The following is a 24,713-nucleotide window of genomic DNA, read 5'->3' as shown; positions in this document are numbered from 1 at the left end:
TCCCGAAACATATTCGCTGTCATTAGGTGCAGTTTTAAATTTCTTGGAGCACATGAAAACACAACAATACTTAGATTCACTCCGTACTCCAGTTATACAAAATAACACTAAAACCTAGAATTATGTTGAATTCACTAAATTTAATTGTATATACACTCGTACACCCCTAACACCCACTTCACTCATATTACACTACAAAACAATGGAAAAGATGGAAGTTGTTTCTTATTACGCTTTTTCCCTTACTTTAGAAAGAAGAAAATAAATTTTAGGAACTGCCAATTTTTGTGCAATTAAAAAATAACTCGTGAAATACTTTTTTTTTCTTCTTTTGCGAAATGCTCTCTGAATTAGTTTCAAAGCGGCTGACTAACATATCGAGCCCTTGTAAAAAGTGAAAGTATGCTGAAATTGTTGTGCTCCAATAGGTTAATTTTGGGGTTATTTTCTGTGGCAATTAATACTCAATTCCTGTTTTTTTTTTTTTTTTTTTTTTTTTTAACTCCACGGAAAGACAACCAATACGTACTCACGGAACGTTAAATATGTGCTACCATTTTATCTATAAACCAATAATATATACAAATACTTTACATTTCTAAATGAAACTATATACATTAATGGGTTACTTGAAAAAAGTGCGGGGGCAATTGCCCCCCTTTGCCCCCCCTAATCGCCGCCCATGTATATATATATATATATATATATATATATATATATATATAGCCATAGTTTGCCGTTTTATCCAGTGTAAAGCAGGATTGAAGTCCATCTTATCCAGTGTACACCTGAGCATCAAGGGGGGGCTATAGCTCTTTAGCCCCCCTTGGATCCGCTCTTGTATATATATATATATATATATACAAGTGTGTCCTACCAGGAAAGTGCACTATTTTGAGGAATGGTAGTATGGGTGATGACAAGCAATCGATCGAGATATCGATGAAAAGACCATTTTATTTCGTACACATTGCTTGGCAGGCACGTATCTCCAGAACCAATGAAGAACGGAGTCATTCAAAAACAGCTAGCTAGCACACGTAATAGGTATTAGACACGTATCGCATTCATTGCGCTCGCAGTTCGCAGTATCCTGGGCAAAATCTAGGAATTCATATCCATATTTCTATCTGCCCATTGATTTGAAACAATTCAAAGTTGCTTGTTTTCACAACAGTACAAGTGAGCGGGAAAAGTACAGAGGGTTTGCACCAATTTCTTAGGCTTCCTTCTTTGACTCCTGGCCAGATTCATGCGTGTGTATGTATGTATACACAGTGGCGCAAATCTGCCTTCAACATTAAGGGGGGGGGGAGGGACGGGTAAGACCGTTCCCATATATATATATATATACTGTGTTGGGAAACAGATTTTGTAAGAAAAAAATGCATAAGATAATTTAATATGTGCTAAGATGAAGAACTATTAAAATGTTTTGTTCAAATAACTTGGCCTAAGGGACAAGATAAACAAACGAACAAGGCCTCTTAATTGTTTAAAGAGAGATAAAGTGGGGAATATAAGGAGAATATCCAGGCTGGCTAAGGGAGGACGGAAGCAGCCAAAGACTCAGTCATGTGGGTGAGAGGACACCTAACATTCATGTAAGACCTTTTTCTCTTTGTAAAATCTTAGTTGGAGAAGAATCTGAGCCAAGTATGGTCTCTCGTGTATAATATTTTGTAGTTACTAAATTTACTTTACTTCAGTGTAATTTTATCGTGTTTTTGCATTTTCATATAATCTCTCTCAGTGTTAATAAAGTTTGCTTACTTAAGTATTCCTCCAGGTTCTTTTACTTCTTCCACAGAGAAGAGATAAGAACCAAAATTTTTGAATTAACAGGCAGTGGATACTCATCACTGCCGATACTATAACGTTCTTACATTTTTATTAATCAATACATATATATAAGCGACGTTCAAACATTTTTTAAAGAAAAGAATGCTGTGGAGAATCAGGGGAGCAGACTTGTCTTCAACATTTGGGGGAGGGGCAGATTTGATGCTTATTCAGGGGGCATCAATTTCATCTCGCTTTCCTTTGTGGCAATCGGACACAAATCATCACATTTCCTCCCAAAAAGCATATTTCAAATCTGATTATTGGGGGGACAGTCCCCCAGTTCCAATGTTGGAGGGGACAAGTCCCCCTCTTCCCCCCGGGACTTGCGCCAGTGTGTATGTATATGTGTGTGGGTTTATGTCTGGATATACCAAACGGCTCTGCGAACTCAAAATATTTTAACAACCGGTTCTAGCGAACCGATGCGAACCGACTGAGTAGGACCACAGACATTAAATAAGTTTGTTGTAATCTTAACGTTACTTCCGCTTTAATCACTTCTACGTTCAAGTCATTACCGTACGTTGGATATGTCGCTGTGTATTAAACCAATATTTGCTGCGGTTGGCTAACCCGCTCTGTTCTAGATTGCAATAGAGCAGCAGGAATCTGTTGCAACAAAACTCCTGACTTATTATTGTCTGGTCGGTTGCAACAACCAATATTTTGCCATTTTTCCCTAACTAACGTTGTAAAGCATTTGTGTGCGTCTGTATCTAATTTCCAAGTTTTTATTTGACTTCGACTTTATACGAGAACGCGGTTTGTTAATACAATTAGATTGGGCAAAAGAAGGAACTAATTTTCTTTAAAAAAAAAAAACTTTGCTTTTAAGACCCTTTTATTTCCGAAAAAATAGACTGAAAAAAGCAAATATTTCAATGCCTGTGAAATATTTACACGGGCGTCTCTGGCGGGGGGAGGGGGGCGAGGGGGACACGTCGCCCCCAATATTTTGAAATGCAAAATATTCAATATTTTATTCTAACTAAACTAACTAACTCTATGGCCTATGGAACCCACAGGTTCAGTGCCGCGTTCACAAAAGCTCTCCACTGACTTCTATCCTTAGCTAATTGCATCCAGTTTCTACTTTTTATTCCTATCTCTGCGAGATCCATCTTAATATTGTCCTCCCATCTGCGCCTAGGTCTTCCTAATGGTCGTTTTCCTATGGGTCTACCAGTCAAGACTTTGAAAGCGTTTCTACTTTCTTCCATTCTAGCTACATGACCTGCCCACCTAAGCCTCCTAGACTTGACGACCCTAACAATGTTGGGTAAACCGTATAAACTATGTAGTTCCTCGTTATGAAGCTTCCGCCATTCCCCATTCTCGTTCCTCTTGGGTCCGAATATTCTTCTCAGGATCCTGTTCTCAAATACTTTCAGTCTATGTTCTTCCCTCAGAGTAAGCGACCATGTTTCACAACCATACAGAACAACAGGCATGATTATCGTTTTATATATTTTAAGCTTCAAATTCCTCGACAGAATTCGCGACGACAAGAGATTTTGAACCGAATAGTAACACGAATTTCCTGCTTTTAGTCGACATTTAATTTCTTCGTGAATATGATTTTATTCTAATTTAATTATTTACTAACGATAGAATAACATAAATAATAATATTTTTTATTTGGAATATAATATACAGGCTGTGAAACGATTGTAACAGAGTTCTTGATATATCTCAGGGGATCGGTGAAGGTAAGCAGAAGGGTAAAAATGGAATCGAGGATAATAAATAGATTTGACTAGAAGTACCATTTAAATCAATTTCTTTGATGTCCCCCCACCAAATTTTACATGCCAGAGACGCCAGTGCCTGTGTATAAATATTCTAGGAGGACTCAGCACTCCGTTGAACATGCCTGAATTCAACACTGTATATGCACTATAAAACGTCAAATTCGACGTGCATTATTGTTGTTAGAAATCTCTACCAAGTTTAACAAATATGCATAGGTCTATAACCAAACAAAAAATGCGTTTGCATAAAAATACGACACCTAGTCATTAGGTTACCTCTTTGTCTTGTTACTGCAACTATATGTTTTAATACTTCTATTATATGTAATGCAGGCTCGTATTTATATATTGTGCGCCCCTGTGCTTTAAATAATTTCCGCCCCCGCCCAGTAGCGGCACTAGACTCGTAACAGTAGGGAAACAAGAGGAGAGTCAAGAAAAATTTTGGGTAGGTTAGGCAGCCACACTTGTTTTGCCTTGATTATTATTATTATATTAATCACCATTTGTGCATAGAAAAATGGTGGGGCGAAGGGTGGGCAAGAAAATTTTTTGGGGTTGTGGTCGCCCCCCCCTGTATTGCCGCTAGTGCCCCCGCCCCCGCACAAACTTATGTCTCAAACAAGGAAACAAGCCATGATTTTGCAAACATACTAGCTCTTGTTGAGTAGCAGTTTAGGTATTACAAGTCACAAAAGTTACAACGCAATTTTAAATGTCTTAATTCTCTCAATCATGATTATGATGTCGTATTCTGCCCAAAGGTAGGTGACCATTGGTGGGTGTCACTGTGAAACACCAATAATTATTGGTGATAACTGATAAAAAAAAATAATTATTTACATTATTCACCGTCAGCAGGGCCGGATTTAGGCATGGACCACATGGGCCCGGTATCAGGGCGGCAATTAAAAAAAATAAAAAAAACGATAAAACTATTGAAAATACATAGACACCAACGACTCAATAAAATAAGCGAAAGTCATTTTTTTAGTGGCCGTGACTATGATAATATTGTAGCAGATTAGTCGTAGAAAACAGGCTTGATCAGTTGTTGGTGGATCTGCTGAAAAGGGCGGCAGTAGGCAGAACGACTCTCGTATATTCACTAGTTGGCGTGTATTTATTTATTTATTCAACAAATACCAGATACACGGCACGGAGGCCATTTTACACTGGATATATAATAACAACAAGGGAAAGAAATAGGGCAGTGGCGTAGGGAAGGGGGGGCCCGGAGGGGCTGGCCCCCCCCCCCCCCCAAAGAGGTCCGACAATGTACTTTGGTACTTTGATGTTTGTAATTTTTTATATATTTTTATGTTTATATATTTTTTTGTTTGTAATTTTTCTATATGTGCCTATAACAGCACTTGGGCCCCCCCCAAACACACATCCTGGCTACGCTACTGAAATAGGGTAAATCCCAGTTAGATGGTCGTCGGTGACCACCGAAACCAACACTCTACCAACAGAGCTATTTTGCTCGGTTTGAAGCAGTATAGCCCACCATTTGTGCTTCGGAGCGAAAAGTCAGTTACATTTTTTTCTTTAAAAAAATCACTGCTCTTAAAAAAAAAGAAAGACCTTCTTGAATGTGGTGAAACGCAGTTATGTAGTCCCTCTCTCTACATTCGTAGACTTGCTACGTACCAAGGTTAATAGAGTAGTGACAGCTACGTACGAAAAAAAAAAAAAAGAGTGATGGAGCAGGGTGATTGTATATGTTTTGTTTGACTGAGGATCACCCACACATAGATCTACATTGAAAACAACTGACCACCGAAGAAGATTCGTTGCATTATTTTTTTTAAAAACTTCCTTCTTTCTTTTTTATTGGCATCAACTCCGACACACAAGCATTTTGATGAACGCATAGTATTAGTCAGACGCAGTGTTGCCAAATAAGGCTACAAGTAACAGATTGGGGCGATCTTTTAAGTGCACTCGCTACCGAAATTTCAAATTGGGCGACACGCATCTTTCTTATTTTCACATATGAAATCACAAATTATTAGTTTTAAATACTACAATAAAAGTTTTTTTTGCTGAATATTTTATTCACAACGCATAATAATTTTACTAAAGCTAACAAATTCGATATTAGTTTGTACTATTTGTTTAGTTCTATTTAATCTCCAGATCTGACAACACTATAGACTTTGTGCTGTTGCAGTATTACTGACCGTGTTGATATATCAGTTAACGCCTAAGCTTAATAATTGTACGAAGCTGTGTAAATTTGAATTGCAAAATTTAATTGTGTTACTGTATTATCCATATTAATATAATGTATATGTGGAGCCAAAATGAAATCCTCTAAAATACATAACTTCCAGATAAAGAATTTAGTGAATGTATTAAAGAAGTGGGAAATAGTGAAAAATCATTCTACAAACGTTGTAAAGCATTGAAGAACTTACAAAACTCACTTGAGCTAACATGTCTCCTTAAATCAGAAAGGTCGTCCATTATATACTATCACTGTCTACCCAATTTATTCCACACTTCATCTCTACTGCTCTTGATCATGGAGTTTTCCCTAATACCAAGGTGACCAGACGTCCCGTTTTAGCCGGGACAGTCCCTTTTTCCAATCGTTTTTCCGTTTTTTTTTCTGATTCTCGAACGGGGCGCCTAAATGTCCCGTTTTTAAGTAAAAATGACCTAGGTGTCCCGTAATTATTATTCAAAATATAAATCGTCAATGGAAATTCTACTCTCTTCCGTACCAACACTCGTTGCTAAGACTCAGGCGTGTCTAGAACTTCTGAATTTTCAAATGGGAATTGAGTGTTCGTGGTTCAAGTGGGAATTGAGTGGGAATTCTGAGTATTCAACTAGTTAAAAGAATTGTTGGGTAGAACTTGCAATTGGGAACCATTATTTGTTGAGTGGTACACGTAAAGTTAGAAACGGTGTGTTATCACTCTTACTTGTGTATTTTGTAAATTGAAAACACTGCTGAGTCCCAAAAAGCAATCTGGAAGTCAGATATGCCCCCCCCCCCGTAACCGATTCGTATGTGTCCCGTTTTCGCAAGTGAAAATTCTGGTCACCTTGCCTAATACGCCACTGCCAACAGTTCGAACTGCGGTCGTCGTCAGACTAGGGTTGCCAACTGGCCGGTATTTCACCGGCCTGGTCGGAAATACTGCTGTTATTTTGATCAAAGCCGGTGACCGTTACAAACTTCTTACCAGCCCCTTTATGACCGGTGTTTTTCAAATTTGTATATAGTTCGAAGTAATTTTATCTACTTCAAAATATAGACTTAAAAAGTAACTTTTATTCTATAAATCCAAAACTGCCACTTTTCACCCTCTATCAACGATTACTATATTTTGTTCATCTGTTTAGATAATCTTAAAGAGATGACAGGAACTGTATCGGGGAAAATTTGAACTTTACATCTAATGAACTTTAGACATTTATTGAGAGTGAAAAAAGGACTTCTTAAAGCAATTTCCTGTAGTTAAAATATAAGTTTAAAGAATAAATTTCATTTGCCAAATCCAAAATTGTGACGTAAGGATTAATATACTTTTCTTAATCTGTTTCGATAATTGTAAAGAAGTGCAGTTACTGGCAGGGATGTAATGGAGGGTATACGCGGGTATACGGCGTATACCCACCTCTAAGTTTTGGGAACCATCGTATAGCCACCTAAAATTTAGAAAGTACGTGGGTATACGCTACATTTGATTCATAGTATACTGACTTAATTAAAAAAAAAACTACTACTTTTAATGTACTGTATTTCAAAACAATAAGTTTCACTAAACAGCTGGTCGTCAGGCTGTGTTCGGGAATGATGTCTAAATTTTTAATAAATGTTTGTGTTTTCGGGGTGTGGGAATCGAGTTTTCTGAGAATCCCTTCTATAATGGAAAACTTCACTTTGAACCTGCAGTGGTTTTTCCTCAAGATGTCACATGCTCTGTCTTTGCTTTCTGAAAGGTGACTTCTGGTATTATAATAAAATAAAGCCAAGTTGTTTCTGAATGTTTTTCTTGGAAACTCTTAGAAACTCTTTTGTTTCTAAAGATCAGTGGGAGATAGAGTTGAGTGGTGAGGAGGGTAAGGGGTATAGCGTATATCCAAGTGGTGACATTGAAGTTGTTCTGTTTTGACATAGCAATAACCACGTCCTCTTTGATCCATATTTAAAGTCTACCTATTGGATACAATTTGAGCAAGGCGATACGGGATGGAACCAGTTCCTTTCCAATCGTGTAAGGAGGTTCCGAAAAAAAAAGAGTCTTTACTTTAGTTCAAGGGTTAAGAGGAAATTAAATAAATATATTTGCGCCAAGAAATCGTTGGACCTTACAAAAATAACAAAACAACGTTACCTATCGTCGGTCTAGTTGAAGTTTTTACCGTAGTTCCCAATACCATCTACTACAACAGCGAACTTCGGATTAATACTGCTCATTTGTAGCCGCAATTGACATAAAAGAAAGTGGCGATTGATTTTCATAAATACTGAGCAGCTAGTACTAGTAGTAGTTTTTCCGCAACCTACTTGGCAAAACAAAACAACAAAAAAGGATGGGGTAAAAATAAACACTTTTCTTTGGTGTTTCGTTTTCGTTCAGATAAAAAATATTTGAAGAAAATTTGTTAACACGAGGAGGTGGAAAACAAAGGTCTGGAAAGACCTAGCGTAAGCAAAGATATCGAGAAATAGGGAAGAAAAATCCAGAGAACAAGTTAATTTGCCATTTACTGCTTCAGAAAAGACAAAAGTATATTTCTTTATTGATTTATTGATTTCACATATAAAGGGTGTTAATGACGAAAATGTCAGAGGGATAAGGTCCTTCGTTAAAGACAGTGCAAAGGAGACTAATTAGGGCCTATAAGTTAGGTACTATTCCGATATTTGTGAGGTGCGAATGTTGAAAAATCTGTGAAGATAGCTGATCTGCAAAGAGATTTCCACACTTTCTTCACAGGTATTCCTATTATTATTATTATTATTATTATTATTATTATTATTATTATTATTATTATTATTATTATTATTATTATTATTATTATTATTATTATTATATTAATTTACACCTGTGTGAACGGCCCAGGTTTGAATTTAGCTGGAAACAGCTGTTCGAGTAATTCTATTTTTAAAAAAATCGATAGCCAGGCATCCTAACTGGTCTTTCCAAGCTTTTCTTTGACAGATTAAGTAAATGCTGGAATTGTACATCAGCTTATAAGTTCGGGCAGCATCCTTTTCAAATCATTTTGTCTGTGCTCAAGGTTTATTAATTTAATAAGCAGTGATGGAACACCTTTCAATATCTGAGAAAATGTCCGATGACGGAAATTATAATCTGCCTAGAAGAGCTAGACTTGTTGGTTTTCTTATTCGCTTCTTTCGTTTTAATTTCTAAAAACTCTTAAAAATTTGAATTTGAATTTAAAAAGTGGAAAAGCTCCCATTTTTTAGTTTAAAACTTTATTTCTTTTAGAAAAGACTTTTAGGAGGAGGACATTTTTTGTCTTTATCTACTTTTTTTTTCCCAGGGTGTGTATTTATTTTATTTTATTTTATTCAATTTATGTAATACTCACCAGATACAGCTAAGAGGGTATTTTATACTGGATACCTAACGACAATAATAGCAATGGAAAGGATTTGGGGAAGTATCGGCCATGACTTGTTTAGTAGGCACTATCTCGGGATTTGCCTGGTAGGGCTGGTAGGAAAATCCCAATCAGGATGGTCGTCTGTGGGAATCGAACCCACCCGAATGCAAGGCAAACGGCTCTAGCAATTGAGCTACTTCGCTCGGTAAGATTGTCGTTTGTGATTTTTTCTTTTTGAATTGCTCCTGAGAGAAACTTGAGCCTCGAATTGAGCCCCGAAAGAAATTATTGGACTAAAGTTTTAAGTGGGTATATTGATACTACCCGACTCTAACTTCGGAGCTGGCATCAGAGCTTAATTCAACCATAAATTGGCGTCGAATTGGAAGTACAACCATTTCTACAAGCTGACCTACTTAACGCAGATAGTTAAATAATGTCCTAAATTAATTTATTATAATGTAAGTACTCTTTTTCTTAATCTCTGGTTGACAAGTGAAATGGTTCGATAACTATTCTCCAAAATGTAGCTCTCCATTCAGATTTTTAATTTTAATACTCCATATACATATCCTGCTTGTTCGAACTTTAATAGCGGAAAGACTAATAAGTGTTAAATCAAACATTGTGGTGAATTTCAGAGGAAACCACCACACCTGTGTTGTTAGGAAATACCAAGTTCAAGTGTATGGAGAAAGTAGATACAGAATTTCACAAATTAAGTCAAAGCCTAATAGATAATTGTGAATTAAATGAAGCAGTAAGTACGCCAGAAATTTTTACTTGGGGGGTGTTCAAAATAAAAGGGGGTGTGCTCTCAGAATAGTGTTATACAATTTTAAACAAACTCAAAGAAAACAGTATATTTTGTTACGCAACTATTGCAATACTACTACTACTACTACTACTACTACTACTACTACTACTACTACTACTACTACTACTACTACTACTACTACTACTACTACTACTACTACTACTACTACTAATAATAATAATAATAATAATAATAATAAATATAAGCTCTTCGCAGTGGTAAGGAGTAGTTGGAGACGAACTTCTACACCCGAAAAGCAAAAATGTTAGCGGTACTTTACGTAATAATGATGTTCTAACATGTTTCCTTAATGGATGTTGTCAAACGGATTGGTAGGTCATTAGGGGTTGATGACATGTATTTGGAAAGTTGTTATATTTCTGTTTTTAGTTGTGCTGACATGTAAAAGGTCGTGTCCTCTTTTTAGAGACTTTATACTGGGTATTTTTAAAAATAATGGAAATTTGAATTAAATCTGTTGATACGTCATTCTGTATTACGTCATTTTGAGAGAATATTTTATTCGTTCACATGTATAACATGTTGAACAATATGTGATAGAATAAAAAAGAAAATGAAATATTTGAGTCCCACCTGTTAGGCTAAAGGAGATGATGATTGTTAAAAATAAGAAGGTGAGAACACTTATAATGTGTGATACGCACTGGAATCGAACCCGGGACCCTTATCATTGGAGTTGAATACTGTATGATGGGAGGGAAATATTTATTCATGCGTGACTTTTCAATTTGTTGGATCGTATTTTTTATTTTTTCGTAATTATTTTAATGGTTCGTATGCCAGAGCATACTCCTAAAAGCAACTATGTTGTGAACGTGGCAAAACTTTGTGTACGGTATGATACACTATGATGGTGCATATACAAAGCGTGGTTTCCGTACGTCTGTTGCTGATGAACTTAAGACATGAACTGAACTTTTCCCGCGCTTTTTGAAACCCGGTTGGGTAGGAGTGATGATGTGTGCTTGCAGAGCTTTGCTAAAACTTGAATTCAAATACAAAGGAAGACCGTTGACACGTTTGGTAAACATTACAGAATACCGCCAGACTGATAGAAATAACTTTGGCGCCGCGGTAGGTGAACAAAAGGAAGATTGCGGACGTGGGAAATATACATCACAAATTGGGGACAGACAGACCAATAGAAATAACTTTGGTATCGTGGTAGATGAACAAAAGACATTGTCGGTGAAAACATAAAAGAAAGATTGCACATGTAAAACATCAGAAATTGTGGACAAACTAATAGAAATAACTTTGGCGATGTCGGTGAAAACATAAAAGAAAGTTTGGGCACGCGGAAGATAAACATCACAGGTTGGAAACAGACTAATAAAAAACAAGTTTTATGATAGTTTGTTAATAATGAATACAAAGAAAGTTTTACATTACGAATGGTAAAACATATGAGGTTATTGAACGCGAATGCAAAAGAACATTCACCTATTGAATGATGATCATGTTGAAACATGAAGGGGTGTTAAATACGATTGCAATAGAAGATTGTTATATTATTGTAATAATAATGAATGAATGAATGCAAATACAAAGATAGTTTGTGGCATCCGTTATTTTACGTGGACAACATGCTGGTGTATGTAGGGACATGAATAATAATAGAAGTTGTAAATAACAGATTTTATTTTAAAAGCATGTAAACTATTTATTTATTTACACGTGATGTATCTAAATCTGCACATAGATGACAGATGATTAAATAGTACGCCTTATGAATACCGTTGTAAAATGTGTGGAATGATTTTACCAAAGTGAAAATACCAAATGTTGATATTTTAAAAGATTATATGAGAACATGTTTGCTATTTCTATATTTATAAAAATTCCATAGAGAATTGGAAAAGTATATGTGAAAATATTTTAATTGGCGTGGTAGGACTGTTTGAAAAATGTTTAAAGTACCACGTGATATGATGTTATCGATAAAGTTTTCCTTATATACTGGGTATGATGAGAAGACTAGCATAGTATCATCATGGATTCGTCTGGCAGTATAGTACAGCGAGAAATTCAACTTTGCAACGAAGTAGATTGGGATTCTACATTTGACTTTGTAGAATCTCCAAGGAAAAAGTTTAAAACTGCGAGAGATTTACCAGATATATTTATTGACGAGGAAACTCAGTATTTTTCTCCAGCTTCACCAGTATCCTCAGAAATTATTATAGAGGAAGAAATTATTGACTTAAGAGAAGACCCAGTATTAATCCCATCATCTCCTGTTGGAGTGAGGACATCTTTACCAACACTTCCAGCATCCTCGTCATTATTAGGAGTAAAAAACATTCAACCAACATCTTTAAAATGGATACTAGATAGTAAAGAAGAAGAAGAAGAAGAAAGAACACCATCACCTGATTTATTTACCGCAGAAGAAGAGGAGGTGGATGGAGAAGAAGAAAGAACACCATCACCTGATTTATTTATTGAAGAAGAGGAAGTGGATGGAGAAGAAGAAGAAAGACTACCTTCACATGACTTATTTAGTGAAGGGGAGGAAGAAGAAATTTTGCGATTATTTGACGAACTGGACGAGTGTAAACCCGACACACCACATGCAAGTGTTACACCTTCACCTTCACCTTCACCAGCACCACCACCACCACCAACACCACAAACGGAGCCCTTAGACTTATCAATGAAGAAGAAGAACGAAGAAGAAGAAGAAGAAAAGTGTAAGTGTACACAAGTGTTTGTGGATGAAAAGTGCATCAAAAACACTATTTTAAATTGGAACCCTAATTGTGTATTATTATGTGAGGGTTGTTTTTTTGACTGTCCGCAACAAATGTCTCACCGCTGCCTTTTTATGGACATTGAAGCTTTAGAAACAGAGACATGGTTAATTTTTATTAAAGAAAATGTGAGAAAAGAACTTTATAACATATTTCGAAACTCACATAGAATGTGTGTAAATACAATCATATTTGAAGAAGAATATTTCAAATTAATAAGAAACCCAAGATATTTGAATGAATTAGTAGATATTCTACTGTCAAAGAATAAGAAATATTAATTTTCGGTGATTCTGTATATATTATCTAACTTTTATGTAATATTATTATTATTTTGCTTGTATATTATTTTGATTGTATATATTATTATTTTCCTTGTATATTATTTTGATTGTATATATTATTATTTTCCTTGTATATTATTTGCTTGTATATTATTATGTTGATTGTATATATTATTATTATTATTATTATTATTATTTTGCTTGTATATATATAATATTACCGAAATAAATATATACGAATTTCATTTCTTGATTCTTATTTAATATTAAAACTTTCCTAAATAAAAGGTATTATTGACATTTTACAAGGTGAAACTCCTTTATGCTTTCTATCGTTTACTTTTTTTTTTTGGAAAAGCGTTTAAAATTGGTATTTGATGAGTGTTTTATATATATATTTTTTTTTTTTACTAATACTTTGAAGTATTTAAAAGTTTGATGAGTATTTTACATTGACAAGTTTGCGATTTTTGAAAACATAGTTTCTTGTAGCTGCTCTAGCGAGTATGCTTTGGCATACGAACCAATAAAACATTTTAAAAACGAGTTTGTGTAACAAACGAGAGAATAAATAATCGCAGCGTAGCTGCTATTAGCTTCTTATTTTAAAAACGAGTGTTATTTTAAATAACACGATCCAATAAATAAAAAAAGAAGCGAAATAATAAAAAAGATACGAACCAATAAAAATAAGAAGCGAAATAATGAAAAAAATAAGATTTTTTTTCTAAGTTCACATGAAGTGTTCGAGTAATTTATTACGAGCTTTTTAATATTTCGCAGCGTAGCTGCTCTTAGGAGTTTCCATAGGAATTTAAATGTTCGCAGCGTAGCTGCTCTGAGCTTGTGTACCAAGCAATCGGTAAAAGATACGAACCAATAAAAAAAAATAAGAAGTGATTGAACAAAATTAAAAGTGAAAATGTAATTTTCAAAAAATTTTTAGAAATGCAAGTTACGAAAATGAAAATGCAAGTTGTCAAAATGAAAATGCAAGTTGTCAAAATGAAAATGCAAGTTGTGAAAATTCAAAACCGTAAACTAAAAAATGTGAAAAGTTTTTTTTTTTTTTTTCACATGCATGCAATATAAAATGCACAAACAAATTTTATGTAGGCGAATCATAACATACGGATTTTTGTTAAAGTTCTAATTTCATGAAAAAATTTTTTAAAGAATTTTTCCCTACGTATAAATTGTAAGTCATATTTGAAACATAGTTTACTTTTACACTGTAAGTGTATTGAAAAAATTTTCGCGTTGAAGTAAAATATATAAGATGTGTAAGGAAATAAATAAAACATGTAATATAAAATGAGAAAAAAATTTTATTTACAAATTTCAATAATATATATATATAGTTTACATACAGATACATTCCTTGATATATTGTTTAATACAATCTATATTTATATTAGTATATGCACAATTACATACTGGCCAATTTATTGCTGAAAGTCTTTTATCATGTGCCTTTGTTAATTTATACACATTGTTTTTATTATTATTATTTTGTAATTGATTAACAGAAGAGTTTTTGTTTTCCATTATTACTATTTCTTATGCATATTATAATGTAAATCTTTTACTAAGAATAACTCTGTAATTAACTGAATGTTATCTTTGTTTAATAAAATGTTATATAATGTCCATGTAAATTCCCAATCATCAATTTCAGTATCACAATGCACTCTTGCAAATTCTTCATATAAATCATCAAAAGTTTGTCCGTTTACCATTGTACGCCATGCATTATAACATAACATATTATAGTCCGAAGTAATACAATCGTGTTCTTCTATTTTGCTCCTGTTTTGAAAACACCCATAACACAAAAGTTCTCGTGGTGGTTTCCAACGGTCAATACACATTAATACACATTGTTCTTTTATAGAAAAAGAAGAACATTGATATTCGCAATTGTCGTATGTCTTTAGGAAACGACATTGGTACTCACAGTCTGGATTGTTGATACACATCTTTATCGTGCTCAAGATATGCTTCTCTTAAGTCAGAAATATGATAATCATTAAACGTGATTTCTTGATATGAATAATTAAATTTGTTTATAAGATGGGGAATAATGTTTACATCTATATATTTCACATGAATCTTTAGATAATGTTTTAATATTTGATCACGTGTTGATTTTTTGATTAGGAAATTCCACACAATAGTATTTAATTCTTCATCACTTTCACTCACACATTTATGATCAGTTTCTTTCTCACTACGATTTGCACAGCCTTCACAAAGTAATGGTTCAGAAAGTTTATATTTTTCTAGTAACTGTTTTACACAAACTTCATTTACTTCATTAGGAGTACAACCACACTTCACACCATTGAATATCAGAATATCATTAGAAATTGTATTTTGATTTACTACAACTTCCTCTTCAAAGGGTATTTCATTTGGATATCTGAAATTTCGTCTATACACAGCATCGTCTATGGTAATTTCCTGTGTTGGATAAATAATCCTATATCTTTCAGCGTCTTCTTCAGGAATGTCAGGATCATTTGGATGTACAAGAATAATTTTCTTTTGTTTTTCAAGTTGAAAACGTTTTTCACGTGGTGAAATGTATTTAGATTTTACACATTCACTTTGCAATAAAGAAAGATTGGTTTCAATTTCACCTTTTCGTTTCTTATTATTATGAGATGAAGAACTAGAATTTGTTTTTTGCTTTTTAACTGCGGAAACAGAATGCTTTTGACTGTACATTGTAACAACGTATTACTTCCTTTATATGATTTACTACAGCTATACGCATGCGCGCTTTTATATTATATTGTGACATGCGCGAAGACCAAGTACAAGTATACATACACATTTGACATGCGCGAAGACCAAGTACAAGTATACACACGCATTTGACATGCGCGAAAATCTAGTACGAGTATGCGCACGCATAGAATTTATATTGTTATGTCTAAATACATCGTGAAAAGAAATAGGTGTGATTATATAAAGTTTTTTTTTTCATGCCATTATTATTATTATTATATCATTAGAACATTTATATGTAATAATAGACATGTACATGATTTGTTAGGGATGAAATTAATAATGATATTAACAATTTCATACTTTGTAACTCATTTACTAACACTTAGTGTTTGCTAAAGCAATCTTGACACAAACGATATATATATTGAAAATAAATAAATAAATAAATAAATAAATAAATTATGATATCGGAGAAAACAAGATTGGATTGTAATTCATGTGCTTACAAACTTAGTAATTCAGATAGTTTGCTTAAAGACTATGTGAATTCTTTCCTTTAAATGAAGCAGGAATCTTCAGGATTTCCTGTTTGGTGCAAAACCAAAGGAGACAAACAAAAATACATTAAAGAGTATCATGCCCATGAGGGCATTCAATTAAATCATAGCAATATCAGGAAGAACCCAAGATTGAGGTATATCTCCAAGATATTCCTCAACTCGCTTTATGGGAAATGTGGACAAAGAACGGACTTGTTGCAATTCATGATTGTTGACACATTGGAAAATTTTTGTATTATCTATGGGCACAACAATACGAAGTACAAAGCGTATTACCCATTGGAGATAAACATCTTATTCTTACGTATCACAATACAGAGAATAAGAATAAGCCCTGGAAATTTTCAAACGTTGTGCTTGCTTCGTTCATCACATCGTGGGCAAGACTTCGTCTTCATGACCTATTGACTGCTGTAGGTCCTGAAGCCATATTATATTGTGACACAGACAGCATTATGTTTATACAACAACGAAATAGAGAATCCAATCTTACAATCGGATCCTACTTGGGTGAACTAACCAACGAAGTAAAAGATGGGTGGGAAATAGACAAATTTATAGGTTTTTTTTTTTATTATTATTATTTCAATAGAAGAATACATTATTTCGATTACAGATGACTTCTACAAGTGAAAACGAACTAACTCAAGTGGTAATCATGGCAAAACGTTTCGGATATGAAGCATCCGAAGTTGTTTACTACAGATGGAAAATGATAGTAGATAAATTTTATAGCAATGGGTGCATGTACGTAGTTTTGAGTAGAAACGATTTTTTGGAAGCGTTTGGTAGATACTTATCATTCTAAGGGTATGCGTGTACCCAATGAAAAATATTATCAAATGTTAACAGAGTTATTAAAACAATTTAAAGGAAGACAGGATGTTATTTTGACAAGCTGTGAAACCGCTGCTGATATTTCTGATTTATATCGAACAGGGTTCTTTCGAGAGGATAATATAAAAAATCAGGCTTGTGAAAAAGTTCAAGCAGCTGACTTATTTGTTAAGGACAATGCTAAACTACTATTAGGCAAGCTTACCACAACCAAGTTTTCCTAGTTCTGGGGAACCTAAGAACTAAATTGTGTTTTTCAAGAAGTACCTAAGATAATGGATGCATCAGAATTTGAAATAGTAAAGAGTATATCAGAAACATATGTTTACTTTGGGTTAAAAGGGACAGAAATAACCATTAAGTGTATGGATCCGGAAAAATATATACGAAATCTGTTTGATTTCGGAATGACTCATGCATTAAAGGATGTTGACAAGAACACCTATATAGGAATAACTATCGAGAGCACTACCTTAAACTTAAAACAATGTACACAACATGACGTCCTAAAAAGAAATTGAACCCTGATGTATTATTCCATACAGTTGAAAATGTTTTAAATAGTAACGAACATTTTCTTTTGGGAAAAAAGGTGGATTTTAAGATCCACATTGTTAATCCATGCAAGGGAAGATGTCGAACCCGTGGATCGACCAAATATGAGGAATATACAACTCTTTTGGAAAAGTGTACTATCCCATTAAACAAGGACATATAATGTCTTTCTAAGGCTATTATCCTCGAAAAAGGTTAAGGCCAATCAAAATTGCTTTCAAGTATACAAGTTAAAAACAATCCTGAGCGATTGTTGAAGCAGGCCAAGGATTTGTGTGATGATGCTAATGTTACTATTGGACATCAAAATGGGTGTACTATTAATGATGTGAAAAATTTCAACAATACCTGACACCCAAATACCAAATCATTGTCTTTGAAAAGAAACTTAATAGTCGTGAATTTTATGGAATGTATCCTGGAATAAAGGGTAGTAAGCAAATATATTTACTGTACAAAGATAATTACTACCAATTAATAACTAGTGTACGTAAACTTTTGCTAGCCGAAGGCTTTTGCGATTATTATTGTTGCAAAAAGTACAATAAAAAAATCTCCGATTTTATTATTATTATTAGTATAAAGTCTTCATTTATTCAGAAATATGAAGCTTGTATAAAGTCTTCATTTATTCAGCAATATGAAACATCTTTCATTAGTTTATATTGGTTTTTTTTTTTACACAAGTTTTTTTTTTTTTTTTAAATTTGTATTGTGTTAATTAGTTTTCAACTCATACACATAAATATTTGAAGAAATGTTTAGTATGATAGCACTGCACTGCACTACACAGTAAGTATTTTTCTTAGATATTTACTTGAGTAAGATTTACTTGTAACGTTCACAGAAAAAAAAAAAGCATGGCAAATTGTGCCTTTTTTTTACAGTTTGTACATGTAATATACCTACAGAAGAGTAACATTTTCATCCATACGTCTTCATATTTTTTCAATCACAAACACTATCACTATCACTATCACGTTGGTTTTTATTCCAAATTAAGAATTTCTTAAAATCTTTCTGCAAAAATATTTCTATCAGTTGATTAACAAATGTATCATTATGAATGGCATCATCATATATATGAAAAAACTGTTCTAATTTATTAAAAGTATTGTCGTGCATTTTTTGAAACGTATACCAAATTTCATTTTGTGTGTTCATATCCATAATAACACTTAGTACTTTTGTTTTCAATATATTTTTATGTAACAGAATGCAGTCATGGTTTATTGCGTCTTTCAATCCACGTGCACACCCACTGCAAAGAAGCATACTTCTTCTTTTAGATTCCCACATTTGAAAAGCATTTATTAAGCACTGAATGGTGATGTGAATATTATCGCAGAAACAAACCAATACGTTTTCAGCATTAGACATTTTTCAGTTCGACAGAGTAAACGAATTATATAATAGTTCTCAGCTTTCTTAGCAAACGAACGAACGAATAAAATAATCACAACGTTGTTGCTTTTACGACTTTTTAATTTTAAATAACACTGTAAGTGTTCGAGTAATTTATTACGAGCTTTTTAATATTTCGCAGCGTAGCTGCTCTGGCATACGAACCAATAAAAAAAATAAGAAGTGATCAAATTAAAATAAAAACACCAGGCACAAATATCTTCATTGACCACCATACGAAGAAGAAAAAATCTTTTCATCGACTACAAACAGTACAAGAATATTCTTATGTCACTTTCTTAACCGCGGTATTTATACTTTTCACCGTGGGATGTAATGACATGTTTGAATTAACCAATGAAAACAGGTTTAAACAAGTTTAAGGTAGACCTGAAACTCATAGTTCCCACCCCCTATTAGTTTTTAGATACTATTCTTTTATTATCCAAATTAGCTTGAATATTTCATCTTTGCATCAGTTTTACAAGCGACAAAGTCACCCAAACCGTTTACTGCGCGTGCTTGAATTTTTATATACTAACATTGAAAACAATAATTAGAAATTACTATACCCGAACCCCAATAGCTCCTTTTGTATTTACTTGTTTTTTTTTTTTTTTTTTTTTTAAATTAGCCTGTTGGATTCCAATGTATTGATAAATAATGCTTTTAAATCCTTTTAAAATATGCTTTTGGTTATTTTACATTTAAGACATGGTGGATTACTTCATTTTGTGACAACTTTTAGCAACGAGTGGTGCTATCTTATCTACAAAATACTCCGCACTTGAAAAATTTATTACTGTTGTTATCATAAGACAATAATTATTGAACTTTCGCTAAATATGTTTACAAATAAAGTATCGCCTACAATAAGGAGAAACAAATGCTATCGAAAATTCGGCAAATGTTAAGGAATCTTGTAGACAATCCATATAGTAAGTTGTGAATATATGTTAAAACTGAAGCCTACATTATGTATTTGATCAGTGCTAGAAATTCCTGTGAATTTTCATTAAGTATGCTATATGTTAAAAAGCATAGGAAAGAAAAAAAAACTAACACCAACTTTGCAATGGCAAAGGAGAATAAACTGTTTCACAAACTTCTTCTTCTTATGTCTGAAGTTTCATGAAAGTAAAATTTATTTATTTGTACAAGTAATCACCGATTTATTCCCTATTTATCGGTATTCTTTTTTCATGTCTATATGACATATATTCAAAGATCATTTACTTATTTAAACGGGTGTTTATATCAATGCGTTAGGTTATATATATCTATTGTATTGAATTAGATTCAATCACCCAACATGACCCTCCTCCTCTTTGCTAAGCGGATAGCGTCCATGTTAGCGGCGGTGACAAACCATAGTCCTGTGGGAAATCATCATTTTATTTACACTTTTCTTCACGAACAATAACTTTGTGAGATTATATATATAAAATACCCCATTACTGTTCAAAGGGGAGGTCAACTAAACTACCACCTTTTCCTATCATTTCATTTAACCACTTGTTTTTTAAAAAGAAGGCAAGTAGAATCAATTTTCAGTTCAAGTTCTTGAAAACAACCATCTTTTAGTATGTATTAATCTTACTTATTTGACACACATTTGTTCATTAATTTTACTTATGTACTGTTCAAAACAGAAAAGATTTGTTCAAAGATTTGATGATAAGTACGTTAGCAATAGTTCACTATTGTTTTCTTATCGAGACCAAACTTTTATTCTTTCATAACAGCTCCGTCTCAATGATTCACATTCAATTTTAACACTTTTGAAAATACAATTTCCTTGAGCATCCAATAAAATTATATGGATTACTATGCTGACAAAGTTTCAATGTTTAGTTTTTTCAGTGCTAGTTGGTTTCTACAGTTAGACTTTTTTTCATTAGGTATTCATTTATCAATATAGGATTATAATGGCTTAATGATAAAGCAGTCATTTTCACTGCTTAGGATTTTTGGTTCGATTACCGTTTGCATTAATTATTTCATTTGTCATAGCAAAGCTATAAGGGCTCAGTGGTAAAGCATCCATTTCCACTGTTTAGGGTCCCTGGTTCAATTACCGATTGCATTAATTATTTCATTTATCATAGCGGAGCCATAAGGGCTCAGTGGTAAAGCGTCCATTTTCACTGTTTAGGGTTTTTGGTTCGATTACCGCGTGCATTAATTATTTCATTTATCATAGCGGAGCCATAAGGGCTCAGTGGTAAAGCGTCCATTTTCACTGTTTAGGGTTTTTGGTTCGATTACCGCATGCATTAATTATTTTATTTCTCATAGCGAAGCCATAAGGGCTCAGTGGTAGACCGTTCATTTCCACTGTTTATGGTTTTTGGTTCGATTACCGCATGCATCAATTATTTTATTTCTTATAGCGGAGCCATAAGGGTTCAGTGGTAAGGCGTTCATTTCCACTGTTTAGGGTTTTTGGTTCGATTACCGCATGCATCAATTGTTTCAACATTTTTATCACAACATTAAGTTTGGATTTATTTCTTATAAATTGTGGTGGACAAACACAGTGTGCGTGGGTTTCCTCCCACTTCCTATATACTTTTAAGAGCTTTCTTTGTAAAGCGAAGCAATATAAAAACCGACATAATCGTGGGACTCACAAATTTCATTTATTATTCAAAATAATTTCATAATTAACCGTACACAGACACAATAGTAAGTAAGTAAGTAATTTTTATTTCTAAGAAACAATTTGCTATTTAATCTTTACATTTATTCAGAGTTCGATTCCGTGCTGCACAAAGAAAATATTCTGATGGCAGCATTAACTATCTAAACTGAACTGAACTGAACTGAACTAAAGTTCTTCTTCTTTGGCAATTGCAATGGCTTAGTGGTCACCTTTAGTGCTTGGGGTTTGATCCTAGGATGTTCCAATTATTTGAACATTTTATAACAAGTATTTGTGTTTCTCATGGCCGCTTTTTTATAAAGTGTCTAAGAGACAACAAATCTTCATGACCTAAGTGTACGGGACTCCATTTCATCCAAATAGATAATGGTATGCCAATTAACATATATGTCATTCTACACTGAAACCCTTTATCTATATTTACCTTAAATAGTTGGACATTATCGTGTTTTTGCACCTGCCGTGGCTCGCAAACCCAAAAGAAATACCTAGTTAATTATTCAAGGAATAAAAAACTGTTCTCAATGTATGTTCCCTGACACCAACTACATTTTAGTGTTCACAGAAAGAAAATGTATTCAAATTCTCTATCTTGTCTGCATAAAATAAGTTGCTCCGACTAATTTATTAGGAGAGTATCTTTTATTCTCTTACATATTCTTCGAACATCTTATACATGTGAGTGAATAAAATAAATTCATTCACTCATCTTAAACGGATTTAATCAAAAAGTAAAAAATTCAGACTTTTCTTTCAGTATACTATCATTTAATAACAACAACTAATTAGTAAACGAGAATGTTGTTAATTTAATTCTTATTTATGGACACCAGCAAATATCTCATTAATCTTGTTTCACCCTACAATTATGTATATTAATTTAAAAAATAAAAAATAAAAAATAAAAGGAAAACTCAAGTACAATTTGATATTGGAGGGAAATCAAAGTAGTTATGACAGCAAAAATTGAAATCTTTTCAATTAAAACTGATAACTGAATAGTGACGCATACTGAAAAGCATAAAGATTTTTTTTCCTGCTTTTAAAAACTCTTCAATGGTAACTGTTAACTGAATAGTGCAGCGTACTGAAAAGCATAAAGATTTTTTTTCCTGCTTTTAAAAACTCTTCAATGGTAACTGTTAACTGAATAGTGCAGCGTACTGAAAAGCATAAAGATTTTTTCCTGCTTTTAAAAATTCTAACAACAATTCTTATTCTGAAAATATCTTTTTCTATGCTTCGAAACGTTACTCTTAATAAAAGGTATCTATAAGTTCAATATGATACGGAAAAAAAAAAGTTAGACATTTTTATGACCTTTCTTAGGTAGGTTTTAAAAATTCAAAGGAAAGGAAACTCAAAATTTTCCCATTCACCCAAAACATGATTTATTTACAGTTTTTTTTTCTTTTACAAGTATTTTTGTTTCAGTTTTTTTATTTTTTCCATTCTTTCATATTTCTCCCATGCTTTTATAAACACGTCATCTTCCCCATCATTTAATAAATCCCAATCATTGTCATTTACCCCCTCCACCACTGGTGGTGATATTGGTACCACTGACATCACTTCTTCCACCAATACCACTTCGTCTTCCTCCACTGACATCATTTCTTTCACCAATGATGATGTTATTGGCTCCACTTTTTCCTCCACCACTATTACTTTTTGGGGTACTTGTTCTTCCGCCACCACCACCGGGTTGTATCTTTTTCTCCTCTGTTCATCTCTTCTTCTTCTTTTTTTCCCCCCTTCGGCCACATCCAATAATTCTTCCATCTTATTAAACCACTGGATGTGGCGGTACGAAGAGGAGGAGGACTCACCGGCGGAAGTGGTTGGCTGCGGTTCCATCTTTCTAAAATAAAATAAAAAAAAAAAGTATTATTAGTACAACTTATTTTCAGCAGAATGAAGTCAATTATAATCAACACTAATAAAATTATATTATTCTAATCACAAACTCAATTACATTGTTTAAGTTGAACAACAACTTATATATAATTTTAAAGGAGTTAACTTCACAAAGATTTGACCTCTATGTAAAAAGTTATATCTGATTTCCGGTGTGGATTTTATGCTTCCAATTAGTGCTAAAAATTTTTTTCCAGGAGCAAAGTTTAAAGTTGTGTTTGTGTTTAATTTTCAGTTTTTTTTGTTCTGAAAAACCTATAAGAAAAATATCACTCTTAAATCAAGTCTAGTGTTCCTGTGTAGCCTAACATAGTGATTAATGCTAATAATCACGCTATTGGTACAAACTGTTCCGGCTTCAATTTCCAGTTGTAATAAAATACTAGTTTCATATAGCCATGCTACTAAACAAAACAATAAACTTAAAATCAATTCATTTTATGTATGTACACGTCTCATATAGTCATGCTACTGAACGGGATAGCAACTTAAAATCAATTCACTTTATGTAGGTATACGTCTCATAAAACCCTGTTACTGAACGAAACAACAACAAACTCAAAATCAATTTACTTTATGTAGGTACACGTCTCGAAGTTTTCAAGTTTATTTTCCAATAATTATTAGTTATTTAATAGGTTCATGTCTCATATGTCAATGCTGCTGAACGCCTTGGTTAACTGAAATTAAGCTACTATTATTAAAATCTTACAGTATGTTCTTATATTTTAATAAACGCTGCTAACAAACACGAATTCAATTTCCGGTTGTATCCTAAAAGTTTCACGTTAAGGCTGACGCATTTTGTTAAAATGAATCACAATTTAATTTGTAATGGTTCGACATGTTCTAACCCCTTAATGCTTTTGCCTTTTGGTGCAAACAAAACCATAGTACCGTATTCACTAAGGCTACCATCTTTACTGCAAACATATTTCCGTTCTCAAGTACAAATTTCGCATGTCATAATTTT

General features: G+C 33.3%; 1 protein-coding gene across 1 annotated transcript in view; it reads right to left on the bottom strand.

Annotated features, from left to right (window-relative positions):
- LOC145674240 (uncharacterized) overlaps positions 1–23,680 on the bottom strand; it is an 89,163-nt gene extending 65,483 nt beyond the window's left edge. The window contains exon 1 of the mRNA XM_081744077.1: positions 23,354–23,680. Coding sequence (XP_081600203.1) covers positions 23,354–23,680 — 327 coding nt within the window. The remainder of the gene's footprint in view (positions 1–23,353) is intronic.
- Positions 23,681–24,713: the final 1,033 nt, after the last annotated feature.

This window comes from Thermobia domestica, chromosome 17, assembly GCF_964235325.1.
Source record: "Thermobia domestica chromosome 17, izTheDome1.hap1.1, whole genome shotgun sequence".
Lineage (NCBI taxonomy): Eukaryota > Metazoa > Arthropoda > Insecta > Zygentoma > Lepismatidae > Thermobia > Thermobia domestica.
The sequence above is the reverse complement of the archived record's forward strand: the minus strand, read 5'-3'. Positions and strand labels throughout refer to the sequence as shown.